General features: G+C 48.7%; 1 protein-coding gene across 4 annotated transcripts in view; it reads left to right on the forward strand.

Moving 5' to 3' along the window:
- The window catches only part of TP63 (tumor protein p63), a 166,046-nt gene that overhangs the window by 34,716 nt on the left and 113,629 nt on the right, over positions 1–17,701 (forward strand). Inside the window, exon 1 of one of the 4 annotated variants that reach the window (XM_087965616.1) lies at positions 6,818–7,058. The exons of the other annotated variants lie outside the window; for them this stretch is intronic. Within the exon in view, the coding sequence (XP_087821742.1) occupies positions 7,017–7,058 (42 nt within the window). The 5' untranslated portion in view covers positions 6,818–7,016. Of the gene's footprint in view, positions 1–6,817; positions 7,059–17,701 lie in introns of those variants that run through there. 4 annotated transcript variants of the gene reach the window in all.

The raw sequence follows: 17,701 nt of genomic DNA on the forward strand, positions 1-17,701 counted from the left end.
ACCCTCAGGGTCCACGGCTTATTGTCCTAGGCCCCTACCCCAAATAATCTCAAGCCAGGCCAGGCCCTTCTGCCCCACGGGCGGGGGAGGAGGGTCTCCTTCCTTCAAGAGCCCGGGAAGGCGGTGTGCTCCCCAGCTGACCCCTCCCGGCCGGGCCAAGGACCCTGGCCTGACCAGCTAGCTGGCCATCAAGGCAGATGGTCCTTGGGAGCAGAAGACAGCCTGGCTGGAGGTCCGGTGGCCAGACAGGAAGCCGGTTCTGCCCTGGAGCCGGTCATCTGCTGCCCTTTGGCCGAGGTGCTTGGCCGGAGAGGCGGAGAGAGGTCAGCAGGAGCAGCTGGTCAAAAGGTGATTTCACCCAAGAATGCCCCCCTCCCCTTATCTTGATGGCCTGAACTTTTTTTGAGGGGGGGGAGGTAAACCTCCTGAGCTGGAAAAACACAGCTGGAAGTTCGACTCCCCCCACCCCCCACAAGGCTGAAAAATGGATTTTTCTTCTTTTAAAAAACTTGGGCATTCTTTATCCTTTTTTTAACTTTTAAAACTACTAGGTCTATTCCCACCACCTGGTCAGGTGGGGCTTAGTTTTGGGGGAGGAAAATAAAGGGGGAAAAAAATTCTGCCTCTGCCTACCAGCTTCCATCGGGATTCATCTGGCTAGCGTCCTATCAATGGGTGAGAGAGTGGAGGGCTGTTTGGAAACTGAAGCAGTCTGCTGTGTGAGCAAGAAGGAGACAGCAAGGAGCCTGGGCGTGGCTTAGCTCAACTGTTCTGTACTAAAGCTGCTTGGTGCTGCTCTGAAACTCAAACTCAAACTCCTCCGCTTGTGTTTTGCATTTGGAAGAGATTTCTTTTCAGGCTGGGAAAGGGAGTAGAACTCCTTAGCATCAGAGCGTAATAATAATAATAATAATAATAATAATAATAATAATAATAATAATAATAATAATAATAATAATATAAGAAATACTAATAATACTCCGATGGGCATTTGGAAAAATCCTTTCTTAGTGAGCCCCTAGAAGCCAAGAGGAACCTATGGGCCCAATTTCAAGTTTATAGGCTTTACGGTTCTGGAGATTTTGTGATGATGTGTGAGGGGTATTTTGCTTTTGTAGGTAGATTTATCGCTTCTCTAGAGAGTCCTCAACGTACAGCCGCAGATTCTGTCGCTAAGCGAGACAGTTCTTAGGTAAATTTTGCCCCGTTTTACAATCTCTCTTGCCGCTGGGGTTAACACGAAGCGCTGCCATTGTTAAGTCGGTTACACGGTTGTTAAGCGAATCGGGCTTTCTGCATGGATTTTGCTCATTGGAAGGTCGCAAAAAAGGGGATCGCGTGACGCTGCAGCCGTCGTAAGTACAAGTCAGGGGCCAGGCGGCCGAAGTTGGATCATGGGGACCGTGGGGATGTTGCAGCAGTCGTTAAGTGTGAAAAAGGGGTCCTAAGTCGCTTTTTTCAGTGCTATTATAACTTCGGTCACTAAGTGAACTGTCGTAAGTCAAGGACTAACTGTACTTTACAGTTTTAGCTTTTAACATCCACATTGGTCCACTCACAATTAAGATTTGATGGGTCAGGAGTCCATTTCCTCCATCCCCACCATCTCTCCTTCTCCATCACCCTTTCTCCTCCTCCCTCGCAAACCCTTCTCCCTTCTAGCACTGATGATGTCACCTAGTTGGGTCATGAAACGTCTGAAAGAAACCCACCAAGCTCAGAGAGCGCCAGGGACCCCCCCTCCCAATCCTCCTCCTCTCCTCCTCCCCCTTCTCCCCTGACGAGCAAAGTCAACGGGGAAGCCTGTTTCACTTAACAACGATGGCAAGAACGGTCACGAAGCTCACTTAACAAGTTGTCTCACTTAGCAGCAGAAATTTTGGGCTAAATGTTGATCGTAAGGATTACCTGTCACAAATCGATGGGAAGTGTAAGAATGGTGCGGGAATCTTGGTCCAGGATGTGCAGAGGTGTAAATCCTAATTTTTAAATACTGTTTTAACGTTTTAATATTTTATCATAATCTTTATAGATAGATGTGTGCGTGTGTGTGTGTGAGAGAGAGAGAAATGGATGGATAGATAGATAACAGATAATCAGAGTTGGAAGGGACCTTGTATCTAGTTGCATCTAGTCCAACCCCCCACCCAAGTGAGAGACTCTACACCAGGGTGTCCAACCTTGTCAACTTTAAGACTTGTGGACTTCAACTCCCAGAATTCCTCAGCCAGCAAAGCTGGCTGAGGAATTCTGGGAGTTGAAGTCCACAAGTCTTAAAGTTGCCAAGGTTGGACACCCCTGCTCTACACCATTTCTGACAAATGGCAGTCTGGTCTCTTCTTGGAAAGCCTCCAGGGATGAAGCTCCCACAACTTCTGAAGGCAACTTCTGTTCCATGGGTTGATTGTTCTCCCTGTCAGAAAGTTTCTCCTTATTTCCAGGTTAAATCTCTCCTTGTTCAGTTTCCATCCATTATTCCTTGTCTGGCCTTCGGGTGCCTTGGAAAATAGCTTGACCCCCTTCCTCCTCCTCTCTGTGGCAGCCCCTCAAATATTGGAAGATGCTCTCCTGTCTCCCCTGGTCCTTCTCTTCCCTAGACCAGCCAGGCCCAGTTCCTGCAACCGTTCTTCGTGGGTTTTACTCTCCAGTCCCCTAAATCATCCTGGTTGCTTTTCTCTGCACTTTTTCTAGAGCCTCAACATCTTTTTGATAATGTGGTGAACAAAACTGGATGCAGGACTCTAGGTGTGGTCTTACTAAGATGATAGATGATGGATAAATAGAGGATGGGTGGATGGATGGATAGATAGATGATAGATAGAGATTGATAGATGGATAGAAAGATGATGGATGGATAAATAGATGATAGATAAATAGATGATGGATGGATGGATAGATAATGGATGGATGGATGGAGAGGGAGAGAGATGGACGGATAGACAGATGATGGATGGATAAAGATAGATAGATAAATAGATGATAGATGGATGGATGGATAGATGATAGATGGATAGAGAGAGGGAGAGAGATGGATGGATAGAGAGAGGGAGAGAGATGGATAGATGATAGATAGATGATGGATAGATAGCTGATAGATATATATTTAGATAATCAATAGATATTTAGATATTTGGATGGATGGATATGGGTGGATATAGATAGATGATGGATAGACAGAAAGAGGGAGAGGGATGGATGGCTAGAGAGACAGATGATAGATGATGGATGGATGGATAGATGATAGAAGATAGTGATGATGATGGATGGATGGATAGATGATAGAGGTAGTATTTAGATGATAGATAAGATAGATAGATAGATAGATAGATAGATAGATAGATAGATAGATAGATGATAGATAGATAGATAGATAGATAGATAGATAGATAGATAGATATTTAGATGATAGATAGGTAGGTAGGTAGATAGATATAGATGATAGAGATAGAGAGATAGAGAGATAGATAGACAGGGAGATAGAAGATACATACTGTAGTTCAGGGGTCCTCAAACTTGGCAGCCTTGTTGGGAAGAGAGTTGGGTGCGTGTGTGTGTGTGGAATCTTGTGCCCACACATGGCTGGATCCAGACTCCTCTTGGAGGCTCTCCCCGCCTTTTCTGGGGGGGTGGGGGGTGGAGGTTTCCCCCTTCTGCCCCCTCTTGGCTGGCTTGGCCTGGGCATTCCCCTGCTGACCGAGAGGGTGCCAGGGAAGGAGCCCTGGGTGTTTCCTGCCCCCAAAGGCAGCTGCTGGGTGACTAAGGGACCCAACCGGAAGGCGGCTGAGTTGGACCAAGTCAAGAGGAGGCGTGGGAATTCCTGCCTCTTTGCTCACTCACTGCCTACACAACGCGGCCAACTCTTACTAATGCCTGCAGGGAGGGGCGCCTTGCCCTGGAGAACACAGGGCACTCCTGGCTGAGACAGGGAGCCCTCTGGCTTCGTTTAGGGATGGTTCGAAGTTACGACGGCCCTGGAAAAAAACAAACAAAACCCCGAGTCATCGCCGTTTTTCACTCTTACGACCGTTGTAGCATCCCCTGTGCTCTCCGGAGCTCCGCATTTCTGTGGTTATAGCGACAGATTTCTGTTCTATGGTTAGGTGAGGTTTGTTCCATCTGGCTTCTTCCCGCTGTCGTTAAGTGAATCCCTTTAGTTGTGAAGTCAGGAACACGGTCCTTAAGCGAATCTGGCTTTCCCCATGGAACGCGATTAAAATTGGGACACTCGGACACCGACTCACATTTACAACGGCCGCTGGGTCCCCCGGGCTCGCGGGATTGCAAACCAGTTTCACTTAACAACAGTGTTCCTGACTCCACAGCTGCAGTTGTTCGTTTAACAACGGCGGGAAGAAAGCCAAATGGAGCAGAATTCACTTTGCCAACGTCTCTCGCTATAACAACCGAAATGTGGGGTGCCGCCGAGGTCGCAAATGGAGGAATGTCGGTCAGTCAATGAATCAACGATTGTGCCCAAAGCTAGGAATGTGATGCACGAACGAAGTGCCTGTTGACAAAATTAGAAGTGAATTGAAGGTAGTGGGGAAAAAAAAATAGGTGGCCGTGCGCAAAACTAAGAATGCAATCAATCGATCAAATCAATCCATCAATCAATGCCTTTCCAAAAGAAAGAAATGCTCGGGTTTAAAATTGGAAAACGAATAAAATAAATAAGAACATGAATTTCCCATCTGGACTTGTCGATGCCTGGGCCGAAAATGATCCCCAGTGAAAGGGCCAAATAACCCCCCCCACATCTCCCCCAGTGCTTGAAAAGATCGATTCCCCTCTTCCCCCCTTTCTGGTTTTTAGTGGACCTCTGCCTGGGGGTGTGTTGGGGGCGGGGTCTCCTTTTCTTTGCAAAATGCCAGGCCGCCTCCAGAAAAAAAAGGTTGGACCAGGTGGGTTCTGTTTTGGGCAAGGTGGGAATAAAGTTTGTGAAAGAAAAAATAGTAAGTTTATAAAAAGTGTTTTTTTTTTAAGGATTAATTTTTAAGCCAGTGGAACGGCCTACCTCTGGAAGCCGTGGGTGCTCCCATCACTGGAGGTTTTCAAGAAGAGATTGGATAAGTATTTGTCTGAATTCATATAGGGTCTCCTGCTAGAGCAGGGGGTTGGACTAGAAGACCTCCAAGGTCCCTTTCAACTCCCTTCCTTCCTTCCTTCCTTTTATTACAATTCCCATTCTTCTTCCTTTCTTCCCCATTTGCTTCCCTCCTTCCTTTTCCTTCCTCTTTCCCTCCCCCCTTACTTCCTCCCTCCCTCCCTCCTTCCTTCCTTCTTGTTCCTTCCTTCCTTTTATTCCAATTTCCTTCCTTCTTCCCCCCTTCCTTCCATATTTGCTTCCCTCCATCCTTTTCCTCCCTCCCTCCCTCCCTCCGTCCTTTCCCTTCCTTCCTTTCCACCACCCTTCCTCCTTCCTTCCTTCCTTCCTTCCTTCTATTCCAATTCCCTCCCTCCTTTCCTTCCTTCCTTTCCACCACCCTTCCTCCTTCCTTCCTTCCTTCTATTCCAATTCCCTCCCTCCTTTCCTTCCTTCCTTTCCACCACCCTCCCTTTCTCCCTCCCTCCCTCCCTCCTTTCCTTCCTTCCTCCCTTCCTTCCTCCCTCCCTTTCCTCCCACCCTCTCTCCATTTCCTTCCTTCCTTCCTTCCTTCCTTCCTTCCTTCCTTCCTTTCTCATTTGCTTCCCTCCTTTCCTTCCTTCCTTCCTTTTTTCCTTCCTCATTTCCTTCCTTCCTTCCTTCCCTTCCTTCCTTCCTTCCTTCCTTCCTTCCTTCCTTCCTTCCTTCCTTCCTCATTTGCTTCCCTCCTTTCCTTCCCTACTTTCCTTCCTTCCTTCCTTCCTTCCTTCCTTCCTTCCTTCCTTCCTTCCTTCCTTCCTTCCTTCCTTCCTTCCTTCCTTCCTTTCTTCCTTCTTTCCTTCCTTCCTTCCTTCCTTCCTTTTTTCCTTCCTCATTTCCTTCCTTCCTTCCTTCCTTCCTTCCTTCCTTCCTTCCTTCCTTCCTTCCTTCCTTCCTTCCTTCCCACCACCCTCCCAAAAGAAGGTCTTTAAGGAGAGAGAGCCATTTATCTGAAACGGTGTAGGGGCCTCCCTGCTTCAGCAGGGGGTTGAATGACTAGAAGGCCTCTAAAGGCCCCTTCCAACGGTTGTCCTCCTGTTAGGTGTGGGTGCTCCAAACACCGGCAGCTTTTAAGAAGAGACCGGAAGAGCCATTTATCCGAAAGGGTCAAGGGGGGTTGGGCTAGAAGCCTCCGCGATCCCTTCCAGCCCTGTTACAACCCGCGGGTGCTCCACGGCAGGAGGTTTTTTTTCCAAAACAGACTGGGGACCAAGATTGGTCTCCTCATTGAGCAGAAGGGGTTGGTCTAGCAGACCTCCAAGGCCCCCTTCCCAAGCTTCTAAGTTTGCATTGCAGGCTCCCTGCGAGGCCCTGCAAGGAAGGTCTCTGCTTGTGGAGGGGCTGGCAAACACAACCCCCCCCCCCTTTTGTCTGTCCCCCCCCCAAACTCCCCTTTGCCCCATCCTTGAGCCCCCTTCTCCCATCGGGGCCGGCCAAGTTGCTTCGTGGTCCTGTGTGTGCGTGTGCGCGCCTCCCTCCTTCCAAGATGGTCGATAAGGATTCCTTAACCACTTAATGAGCTGGGAGCCAGGAGGCCTCCTCCTCCTCCTCCTCCTCCTCCTCCTCCTCCCACCGGAGGAGTCCAGGTGCGCCGGAGTTTTGACAGGTAGAGCCAAGCGGTCCCGCCCTGCCCCCCCCTCCCATCCTCGCCCAGAGACAGGTATATAAGGGAATCCGCTGGGAGGGTGAGAGGCACACTCCTCCGTCTCCCAAGCGTCCTTTTAAAAGTGGCATCCCCCGCTGGAGTGTGTCTGGTTGGGGTTTTGGGGGGGGGTTTGTGTTTTTGTTTTTTTCCTTCGAGGGTCTTTTGGGGGTGGGGGCTGGGCTGGTGGGACGGAGATCCACCCTGGAGCCTGAAGCGAGGACAGCAGCCCTCTTTAACCTGACCGCTAACATGTTGTACCTGGAGAATAATGCTCCGACCCAGTACAATGAGGTAAGGGGCGCTCTGTGGCCACCCAGCAACGTCCCCCCCTTTTATTCCCCCTCCCCTCCCGGCTTGGCGCTCTGTGAGACCTCCCCCCTCCCCAATTTTTCCTCTCCCAAAGGTGCTTCTGTCCTCGGCCTCCCCAGGAATGGTGGGGACCAAACTGGCCTCCCCCCACCCCAAAAAAACCTCCTTTATTCTGAATTTTACGCTCCCTTGAAACCCCAACCTTGATTCTCCCAAAGGTTCTAAATTTTCCCTTTTTTGCACTTTGTGCTAACTCTAAAATAGACCCCAAACTGAATCCCTCCAAAGCTTCTAAATTTCCTTCTTTTTTTTGCAACACTTAAGGAGACCCCAAATTTGATTCCTCCGACGGTTTATCCCTAAATCTCCTCCTCTTTTGCACTTTTTCGCTCAAGGAGCCTCCCATCGTGATTCCTGCAAAGCTTCTTCTCACGATTTTCCCTTTTTTTTTTTTTTTGGCACTTTTCTGCTAACTCTACAAGGAGACCCCAAACTGAATTCCTCCAAAGCTTCTAAATTTCTTTTTTCGGGGGGCATTTTTCTGCTAATACTTACGGAGACCCCAAATCAGATTCTTCCAAAGATTCATCTCTAAAATTTCCTTCTTTGTACTTTTCCGCTAACTTTACAGGAGACCCCAAATTTGATTCTTCCAAGATTGCTTCTCTCCCCGACCTTCCCACGGACGGACGAGGGCCAAATCAACTCCCAAATTTCCTCCCCACCCCCCCTGTTTTTCCACACTCTCCAAAGGAAACCCCAAACTTACTCCCTTTAAAGGTGCTTCTTTCCCAGGCTCTGGGCCAAATCTGCTCTAAAAAATTCCCTTTTTTTGGGTGGGGGGAGGCACTTTTGCACACTCTCTTAAAGAAGACCCCAGAATTTGACTCCTCCAAAGCTGCTTGATACACACTGGAGTTGTTCAGGCTTTGTTCTTCTCCTGTTGTTGTGCTTGACACCCTCGCTGTGAGTTGTCATCTGTCCCGATTTCTTAGCGGGATAACAGTCTGGCTGGGGAAAGGTAGAATTTTTTTTTTAGAAAAGAAAAAGGAAAGAAACACCCTCAATGTAAACACTTCTCGCTTTTCAGAAAAGAGCCACTTTGGTCTGCGTCGACTGTGTTAAAACCATTGTAATTTTTTTTTCTCTTCCTGGCGGCGGGGGAAGAGGTAACCCATAGCTGTGGTGGAAGAGCGCATCGCGCAGAGTTGTGTGCCGCTTTGGGGGGTGGGAAAAAAAACCTTCGGATTGAAATGGAGTTGAAATGGAACGGATGGACTTGTTTTTTTGCGCATGGTTTTCCTGCCTCAGATCCGAGAAATTTCACTCTTTGTCAACAAGCCATGTCTCTCTCCTTTCGCTGAAGTGTGCATATGGATGCGCATGTTTGTGTGCGCATAGCATCGCTCGAATTCCCAAAGGGCTGGTTTGGGCTGAGCTGGTTTTTAGAGCAGCTTCAGGCTTGGACCGATGCTAAGTGTGCGAAAGGGTCCCCTTTCTTTGGTGCATGGTGGGTCTCCTGCAGAGGATAAACCTTGATTCTTTCGCTCACATCCAGGATCGCAAGCCTGGGATTGCTCATTGCAAAAAAAAAGGGGCTCGCCTCCATGGCAGATCTCAATCGTGCAGCGAACCTCACTTGGGAACCTGGCAAAAGGGGGCACCTGTGTTCCATGCTGGGGGTGGATGGGGGGAGATCTTGAAGGAAGAGAAACACTCAATCCTAGCCCCCCTCCCCCAAAAGGTGGTTTTTCAAAAAGGACCCCAACCTTTGGGGAGAACCGTGACCTAGATGATTTGAGAGTCTCCGTAAACACTCGATCTCGGTCAACTGCACCGCTGGCTAAAATTTCCCAAGTTTCCAGCAGACTCCACCCGGTCCGCACCGTTGGCATCCTGGGTTGACCCAATCCAGGGTTCCCGAAAAGCTGGCTAACTTCTTCGGTGGTGATTTTTTTTTCACGCTTGGTGTGGCTTGTCCACAAAATGGAGGCGCCGTGGCACGGGCCGGTCCTGCCCAACGGGAGCAGAACTTTGCTAGCAAGGGGCGGTTCAGCGTTCATTCTGGGAGGGGGGGCAGGCTAGGATCCTACAGACATGGTTGGATCTTGAGAGATCCGGTTGGCCTTGAGGGATCTGGTTAGTCGATCTCCCTCCCGGAGGCGCTTGGATGCTTAATTCTCCCGGATCTTCGGCTGTGTTTTTGTTCGACAGGTTTTTTTTTTGCTCTCGACTAAACGGGGGTTGTCATCTGTCTCTGTGGCTTGGGTGAAAGGAATCCCTCTGAAAGAGATCTAGCAGATCATCTTTCGGGACTGGAGGCAGCTTTGCTAATTTCTCCCTGGGCGTCTTCAGCCAGGTCCAGCCTCCCTCGCACCTTTGAAAGCAAGAGGTCTCCAAACTTGGCCACTTTTAAGTCTTTTAAGACTTCCACTCCCAGCCTTGAAGAGAAAGAGCGAAACGGAGAGATTGCAGAGGAAGGGATCGCAAGAGGATTAAGCAGAGCCGGCTGGGGAATTCTGGGAGTTGAAGTCCACCAGTCTTCAAGGGGCCAAGTTGAGGGACCCCCTGCTTTAAAGGTTTTGCAGCAGGCACCCCACTTTTGCCTTTCTTGGAAAAGCCGCCTGCTTCCTTTGAACTCCGCATGTGCGTTTGTGTGTATTTTGCCCTCGCGGGTTTTCACCGATTTCAGGATGTTTTTTTTTTTCCCTTTAAAAAAAACACACAAAAAAAAAGACACCTCGCTCCATTTTTCTCCCTCCTCCCCCCCCCTTTTATGTTTAATTATCCATAATTAAGCAAGAAAAGCAGTTTGGAGGATTTAAGAAAATTATACGGCGGAGAGAACGCGGCTATTTTCGCACGGGTTTGGCCCTTTGCAAGGCGTGGGGGACGGAGCGGGACGGGAACGGGGAAAAAAAAAAATCTTAATTCCGGGCCTCTGGCCTCGTTCCAGCATCTCTGCAAATGGGGGGGGCACTGTGAGGTTCCCCCCCCAAAACATGAAATTGCATCCTTAGCCTGCTTCCCAAAGACCGCCTCCCGAAAGAATCTCTTTAAACGCCCTCAATTTTGCAGGGTTCCTGGGCAACCTTTGATTTTGGGAGAAATCCAAAGCTCTTGGCGGCTTTTTTGGATTGAGAAGGATGCAAAAAATAAAATAAAAAATGGGTAGCCAGAAGTCAAGACACGTTGCGTCCATCTTTGGAGATGTGGGATTTTTATTTTTTATTTTTTTTAATTTTTTTTTGCAATGTGGCAGAGGAAACGGGGTGGGAAGCGCATGGTTTCCCTCCCCTCCTCCCCGTCCCTCCCCGAGTTTCTTTTTCGCAACCCGCCGCATCGTTTCTCCATCTCGCTGCTTCTCCGGCTCCAAGCGCCGCCCAGCCTCTTGTGCAAAGCTTTTCCAGAACTTTCTCCACGTGGCGCATCCAACAGGGAGGCCTGGTCTTTGGGACGTCCTCGTTAAAAAACCTCCTGAAGTGCCCGGGGGGAGGGGAGAAGCACCCAGGAGGCAGCTCGGGGTGGGGGGTGGGGGCCCCCCGCCACTCTTGGCCTCTCTGACCCGGGTTGCAAACGGGCTGATGTCAGAATGGGCGGCAGACGGTGGCTTTTGTCTCCGTCCTGACTCACCCGGCGCATCGCGTCAGCTCTTCCCCGACGGCGAAGACGGAGACACGGGGTGTGGACCGCTGAACCGGGTGACCCCCACCGAGATGTGGCAGGGTAGCCGGGTGCTGAGTCGGCTGGTTTGGACAGGAAGCCCAGAGGTCGCCTCTCGGGCGCATGGGTGCTTCCCGTGCCGTCGATGGCGCTGCGGTTTGGACTCCCTGACCGCTTGCAAAGGGGTTCAAGGATGTCAGGGCAGGAGGGAAGGTTCTTGTGCACGTCATGCTTTGCACAGTTGCACAGCTGGTCCTCGACTTAGGACCCCTCGTTTAGTGACGGTCCGAAGTTACAGCGGCCCTGAAAACAAAAGTGACGAGCTGGAGGAGAACTTTAAAAGGACAGCGGGGTTTATTTGGGGGGCGCAAAAGCTCATGATGGGACAGAAGGAGGCCTAAAATACGAGGGGTCTTTGATTGACGACTGTTTAGTGACCGTTCAAAGTTACAAGGGGGCTGAAAAAAAAAGCCGTTTTTCACACTTAATGACCGTGGCAGCATTCCTCCCCAGTGGTCCTGTGAGCAAAATTCAGAGGCTGGGCAACTGGCGTGTACTTACGACAGTCCCCGGGCTCATGCGACCCCCTTCGGCGACCAGCCGGGGGAAGCCAGATTCACTTAACGTCCGGGTGACTGACTTTAACAACTGCAGCGGTTCGCTTAACAAACTGTGACAAGCAAGGGACAAAACTCGCTGATCTAGCATCTTCACTCAGCGGTGGAAATTTGGTGGCTCGACTGCGGTTGTAAGTCAAGGACTACTGGTATTTGAAGGAGAGACAGGGTGATCAAAAGAGAGTTTTTTTTTTAAATGCAGCCCCGTCTGGTTGCTCTCTGTTTTATCCGGCCCAGGGATTAAACGCACCTGCCATTTTCCGGGATGACACACCTGCCTATTTGATCTCCAGGAAGTCCTCGGCTTAATGACCTTAATCGAGGCCAGATTTTATGTTGCTAAATGAGACATTTTTTGTAGTTTTGTCCCGTTTTTACCACCTTTCGTGCCGCACCAACAGTGGTTAAGGCAGGGGTTCCCCAAACTTGGCCACTTTAAGACTGGTGGACTTCAACTCCCAGAATTCCCCAGCCGGCTTTGCTTTTCAGTCTCTCCTGCAGGGAATAGATACAGATACAGGTTAACAGAGTTGGAAGGGACCTTGGAGGTCATCTAGTCCAACCTCCCACCGCACCCAAGCAGGAGACCCTAAACCAGAGGCCTTCAAACTTGGCAACTTTAAGACTGGTGGACTTCAACTCCCAGAATTCCCCAGCCAGCCATGCCTGCTTTTTTCTCTCTCTTAATCTCCTAAACTGGAGAGAGATTGCAGAGGAAGGGATTACAAGAGAGTAAGCTATGCTGGCTGGGGAGAATTCTGGGAGTTGAAGTCCACAAGTCTTAAAGGGAGGGGCCAAGTTTGGAGACCTCTGGGTTAAGGGAATCGCTGCAGTGGATCAATTCGTCACGCGGTCATTAAGTGAATCCACCTTCCCTGTTGCTCGTTGGAAGAGGGAAACACGTGACTCCTGGGACGCCACGGCCGTCATAAATATGAGTCAGTTGCCAAGCGTCCCAAAATTTGATTACGTGGCCACGGGGATATGCTTGCAACGGTCATAAGTGTGCCATGGTCATTTCAAACGGTCACTAAATGAAACTGTTGTAAGTTGAGGACTATCTATTCTGCCTACTCAGACTGCCTGTCCTTGTGGGGTAAAAGAGTTCAAATTTGCACACACAAAAAAATCAGTTCCTGGTGATTTATGTCCCTTTGTTTTTCTTTGCAACTTTTTTTCCCATTTTTTTTTTTATTTCAATCTACGTATAACAATACATTAACAGTGTGGCATCAATATATCATACATCTCTCAATGCATATATTCACATTAATTCACAATCCTTCAATGCTTATTTTCAACCTTTCAAAACTCTCTCCAAATGCCTACCACCATATCAATTAAACACACCTAGTAATTCCATTATTCAATTTTCTCCGTGTTTTCATTTTATTTTTTGAAATAAAATGCAACTTTTTCTTTGCAACTTTTTAAGTGGCTCGTTGCTCTATTCTTTCCTGCCCAGTCTACAACTCTGGGGATTTCCTTGTGGCCTCCCATCCACGGAAAAAGCACAGAACAGCAGCCTCCCCAGGTGGGAAGGGGCTGCCACTTGGAATATGCAAAGGGAAAAAATGACAGGTTTTTTTTTTTACCCAACACTGGATTGATTAGATTGGTGTTTCTGAACCTTGGGCACTTGGAGGAGGGTGGACTTCAATTCCCAGAGTTCCCCAGCCACTGTCCTACCTGCTTTGCATATGCTAATGAGCACTCAGAAAATCTGGCCTTGCTTTCTTGGGTTAGAGCTGAGAATCTCCATTTTGTTAGCTTGGAAGATGGGGTGGACTTCAACTCCCAGAATGCTCCAGCCTAAGAATAAGAAAACCTGCACCCTACCTGCTTTGCCTAAGAGAAAACCTGGTTTTCTGAGTTAGAGCTCACAGTCTCCATCTTGGAAGCTTGGAAGATGGGGTGGACTTCAACTCCCAGAATTCCCCAGCCCGCATCCTACCTGTTTTGCATCTGCTAATGGTGACTCCAAAATTCTGGCTTTGCTTTCTTTGGGTTAGAGCTGAGAGCCTCCATTTTGTTAGCTGGGAAGATGGGGTGGACTTCAACTCCCAGAATTCCCCTGCCAGCCAGCAGGGCAGGAAACAGACGAGAGGTTGATCCCGGGTTCCCCTCTTGCTGTGTTGTTGGCAGCCAGGCTGATGCCCTGTGCAGGAGGCGGTGGGCATTCCGGCTTTCGCACCCAGCTCCTGCCCGAGGGAAGGTTGCACCACCCTCTGCACACGGTCCGGGTTGCGTAATCCGACCTTACGGTGCTGAGAACACGAACCGCGCCTAGGGAAACGTAGCAGCTGGTTGGAAAAACCCTGGGAACGTTGCAGAAGACTTAGTAGTCCTCGGCTCAACGGCCACAGCGGAGGCCAATGTTTCCGTCGTTAAGTGGGTTTTGCACCACTTGACGACCTTTTAGGCCACCTTGGCTAAGCCAATCGCTGCCGTCGTTAAGTCAGCCGCACGGTCGTTAAGTTATGCCTGGCTTCGCCCTTTGACCTTGCTCGTCAGAAGGTCGTAAAAGGGGATCGTGTGAATACCTGGGACCGTCGTAGGTCTGAGTCATTTGCCAAGTGTCTGAACGGGGAGGCTGCAACGGTCGTAAGTGTGAAAAACGGTCCTAAGTCCCTCTTTTCAGCCCCCTTGTAACTTCGAGCAGTCGCTAAACCGTCGTAACTCAAGGACCCCCTTGTATTTGACGCCTCCTCCTGTCCCATAATGAGGTTTTTGCACCTCCAAAATAAACCCAACTGTAGCTTTAAAATTCCTTTTCCAGCTCGCTGGACTCCACACCCCATCTTCCACAGCAAACACGACCTATTGGGCGTGCTGGCTGGAAGCCATGGGATAGCCAGTCAGGGAGACATTTTTTGGCTTGCTTATAAGATGAGATAACCTTTATTGTCACTTTTTTTTTTTCCTGTGAACAACCTGGCACACCTTAACAAAAAGTAAAAATTTGAGGCTCTGGAGTATTGCACAGGAATTAAGGAAAGGGGGCAGGGGAGGCCTGGCCGGCTGTTTCTGGAGAAAGGTTGGTTTGTGGGTGGGTGTGCTTGTGTGTGTGTATGCGGGTTAGTGTTATCTGTTCCTTGGTTGTGAGACATGGGTTTGCTGATCGGTTGTTTGGTTGTTTGGTTGGCTGATTGATTGATTGATGGATTGACTGGTTGTTTGGTTGTTTGGTTGATTGATTGACTGGTTGGTTGTTGGTTGATTGACTGATTGGTTGGTTGTTGGTTGATTGATTGACTGGTTGGTTGGTTGGTTGGTTGGTTGGTTGACTGGTTGGTTGGTTGGTTGGTTGAGTGTCAAGTCATAGTTGATAGATTTTCTCTGGATGATCTGTCTCCAATCTGGTACTTCAGGCTTCCAAGATGCATCCATCACCACCATAACAGGGCATCTTCTTTGCTGTTGGTTGTCCTTCTCTCTCCTTCCACCTTTCCCAGCATGATAGACTTCTCAACGGAGTGGTCTTTGGATTGATTGAATGAATGAATGAATGAATGAATGAATGAATGAATGATCAATGCATCATGTGCCATCAGGACAGGGTGGACTTTTAGTGACTGCATGGATAGGCCTTCTCCATGGTGGGTGTGTCCCTAAGCATCTCCTTTAGGTCTTCCAATGGTGACCCCATCACCACCATAACTGAGTTGATCTTCTTTGATGGTGGTTGTCATCTTCTTCTCTTTTCTTCCGCCTTTCCCACCATGATGGACTTCTCAAAGGAGCTAGTTTCTGCATTGATTGATGGTTTAATGGTATCAGATCAGTGTTGACTCTTAGCAGCCAAAAGGATTGAGGTTCTCCATGGCTGATCTGTCTCCAACCTGGTCCTTCAAGTCTTCTAATGGGGGGTCCCGTCACTGCTATAACTTAGTCCATCTTCTTTGCTTCTGGTTGTCCTCTTCTTCTCTCTTCTTCCATCTTTCCTGGCATGGTGGACTTCTCAAAGAAGCTGGTTTTTGCATTGGTTGATGAATTGATTAAATACTATCGGATCAGTGTTGGCTCTGAAAGACCACGTAGACTGACCTTCTCCAGATGATCTGTCTCCAAATTAACAGAACAACAAAGACCTTGGAGATCTTTTAATCCAACCCCCTGCTCCAGAAATTGGTCCTTCGGGCTTTCCAATGGTGGTTCCACCACTACTGTAGATGAGTCCACTTTGTGGGTAGTTTTCCTCTTCTTCTCTTTCCTTCCACCTTTCCCAGCATGATGGGCTTCTGGAAAGAATTGGGCCTCGCATTGATTAACTGGTTGATCAGTTGATTAGGTGCCATTGACGTCACTCGTCAGCAACCACATGGATAGGTTTTCTCCAGGACAATCTGGCCCTCAAATTGGTCCTTCATGTCCTTCAATGGAGCACTCATTGGCACTGTAATTGAGTCCTTCCACCTTTCTGAAGGACATCCTCCTCTTCTTCTTTCTCCTTCCTCCTTTCCCAGCATCAGAACCTTCTCCATGAAATTGGATCTTTCATAAGGTGTCCAAAGTTGGAGTATTTGAGGCTGGTCATTTTGTCTTGAGTGAAAACTCTTGGTTGGTTCTTTTGATGACCCATTGGTTGTTTTCTTGGCTGTCCAGTGGTCTTCTCAAGAGTCTTCTTGACCACCAGAGTTCAAAGATCTCAACGCTGTTCCTTTCCTGCTTCTTCAAAGTCACTTTGGTTTCCATAGATCCTCACAGAGAATGGCACATCCTGCACAAGTTTTGATCTTTGCAGGCAGAAACACATCAGAACATCTGGAGATCTTCTCCAAGGCTTTTGTGGCTGCTCTACCAAGTCTTCGTCTGTTGCGTACTTCTTCTCTCTTGATCCCTTTCCTTCTGGATGGTTGATCCTACAAGGGCAAACGCTTCGTACCACCATTTTGGAGCTGCCCCCAAACCTTCTGCTGTGGTACCAGGCTACAGCGTTGCGAAGACATGGGATGGGCCTGGCGTCCACAAATTTGAACCAGAAGCTACGTTAGATGGCTCCAAGCTTGCTCCGTTTCTCATCTTGACACTGTCCCATGACCTGTGGGCTTGCAGATGTGTCCTCTCCTGGGCAAGGCCCAGAATTCTTAACCAGAATTTGGTGGGAATGTCGATTTCAAGAGGGCTGAAGGACAGCAGGGTGGAGAAGCTTGCAAGGTCGCTAAATATGGTCCTGGAGGAATAGGAATTTGACCCCGTTTCTTCGTTCTGTGTTGTTACTCAACGCCGAAGAATTGCAAAAGAATGACGCATCGAAGTTTTTCTTTGGGAAATGCAAAAAAAATAAAATAATTTATGGCATATTTAAACGTGGTTAGACCTGCAGATGTGAGACACGTTCTAGCATTGAAAAGTTGGAGGAACAGAAGAGAACAACGGAGGTGGAAGGGACCTTTGGAGGTCTTCTAGTCCAACCCCCTGTCCAAGCAGGAGAGGAAGGCTTAGGGGAGATGCTGGGTGTTCCCGAATAGTCCTGAGTTGGAAGTGGGGCTGGACGGCAAGCAGTAAACGCCCACAGGTAGTCCTTGATTTGCAACCGCTTGTTTAGTGACCATTTGAAGTTAAACAGCACACGACTGGTCCTCGTACTTATGACCATTGTGGAATCCTCACAGTCATGTGATCAGACATTTGGCAACCCTTCCTTTCTCCCTCTTGTTTTTCCTTCCTTCCTTCCTTCCTTCCTTCCTTCCTTCTTTCCTTCCTTCCTTCCTTCCTTGTTTTTTTCTTCTCCCTCCCTCCGTTTCTTGTTTCTTTTCCTTTCCTTTCTTCCCCTCCCTCCCTTTCTCCCTCTGTTTCTTTCTATTTCTCTCTGTCTCTCTCTGCTTGTCTTTCTCTTGCTCTCTCTCTCTGTTTCTCTCTTTCTATTTGTCTCTTTCTGTCTCTGCTTCTCTCTCTCCTCTCTCCCTCCTTCCTTCTCTTTCTCTTCTATTTTTCTCTTTCTGTCTCTCTCTGCTCTTGCTCTCTCTCTCTCTTTTTTCTCTCTTTCTATTTGTCTCTTTCTGTCTCTCTGCTTCTCTCTCCTTCCTTTTCTCTCCCTCCCTCCCTCCCTTTCTCTCTCTTTGTTTCTTTCTATTTCTCTTTCTGTCTCTCTCTGCTTGTCTTTCTCTTCTGGTCTCTCTCTCTCTCTCTCTCTTCCTCTCTCTCTCTCTTTTCTTTCTATCTCTTTGCTTCTTTCCCTCCCTCCCTCTCTCCTCCCCCCTTTCTCATGTCCTTCCCCCTGCGAGGTTTATCTCCCTTTCTGGAGAAACGTCTCGGAGAGACAAGGTGAACCTCTTCCGCTCGGGAGATTGGCACAAAAGATTGCTTCGCTTCGCTTATTATTATTATTTTTAAAAAAAAACC

Source organism: Notechis scutatus, chromosome 4 (genome assembly GCF_049901735.1).
Source record: "Notechis scutatus isolate UNSWTSFEM ecotype Mainland chromosome 4, rNotScu1.2, whole genome shotgun sequence".
Taxonomy (NCBI): Eukaryota; Metazoa; Chordata; class Lepidosauria; order Squamata; family Elapidae; genus Notechis; species Notechis scutatus.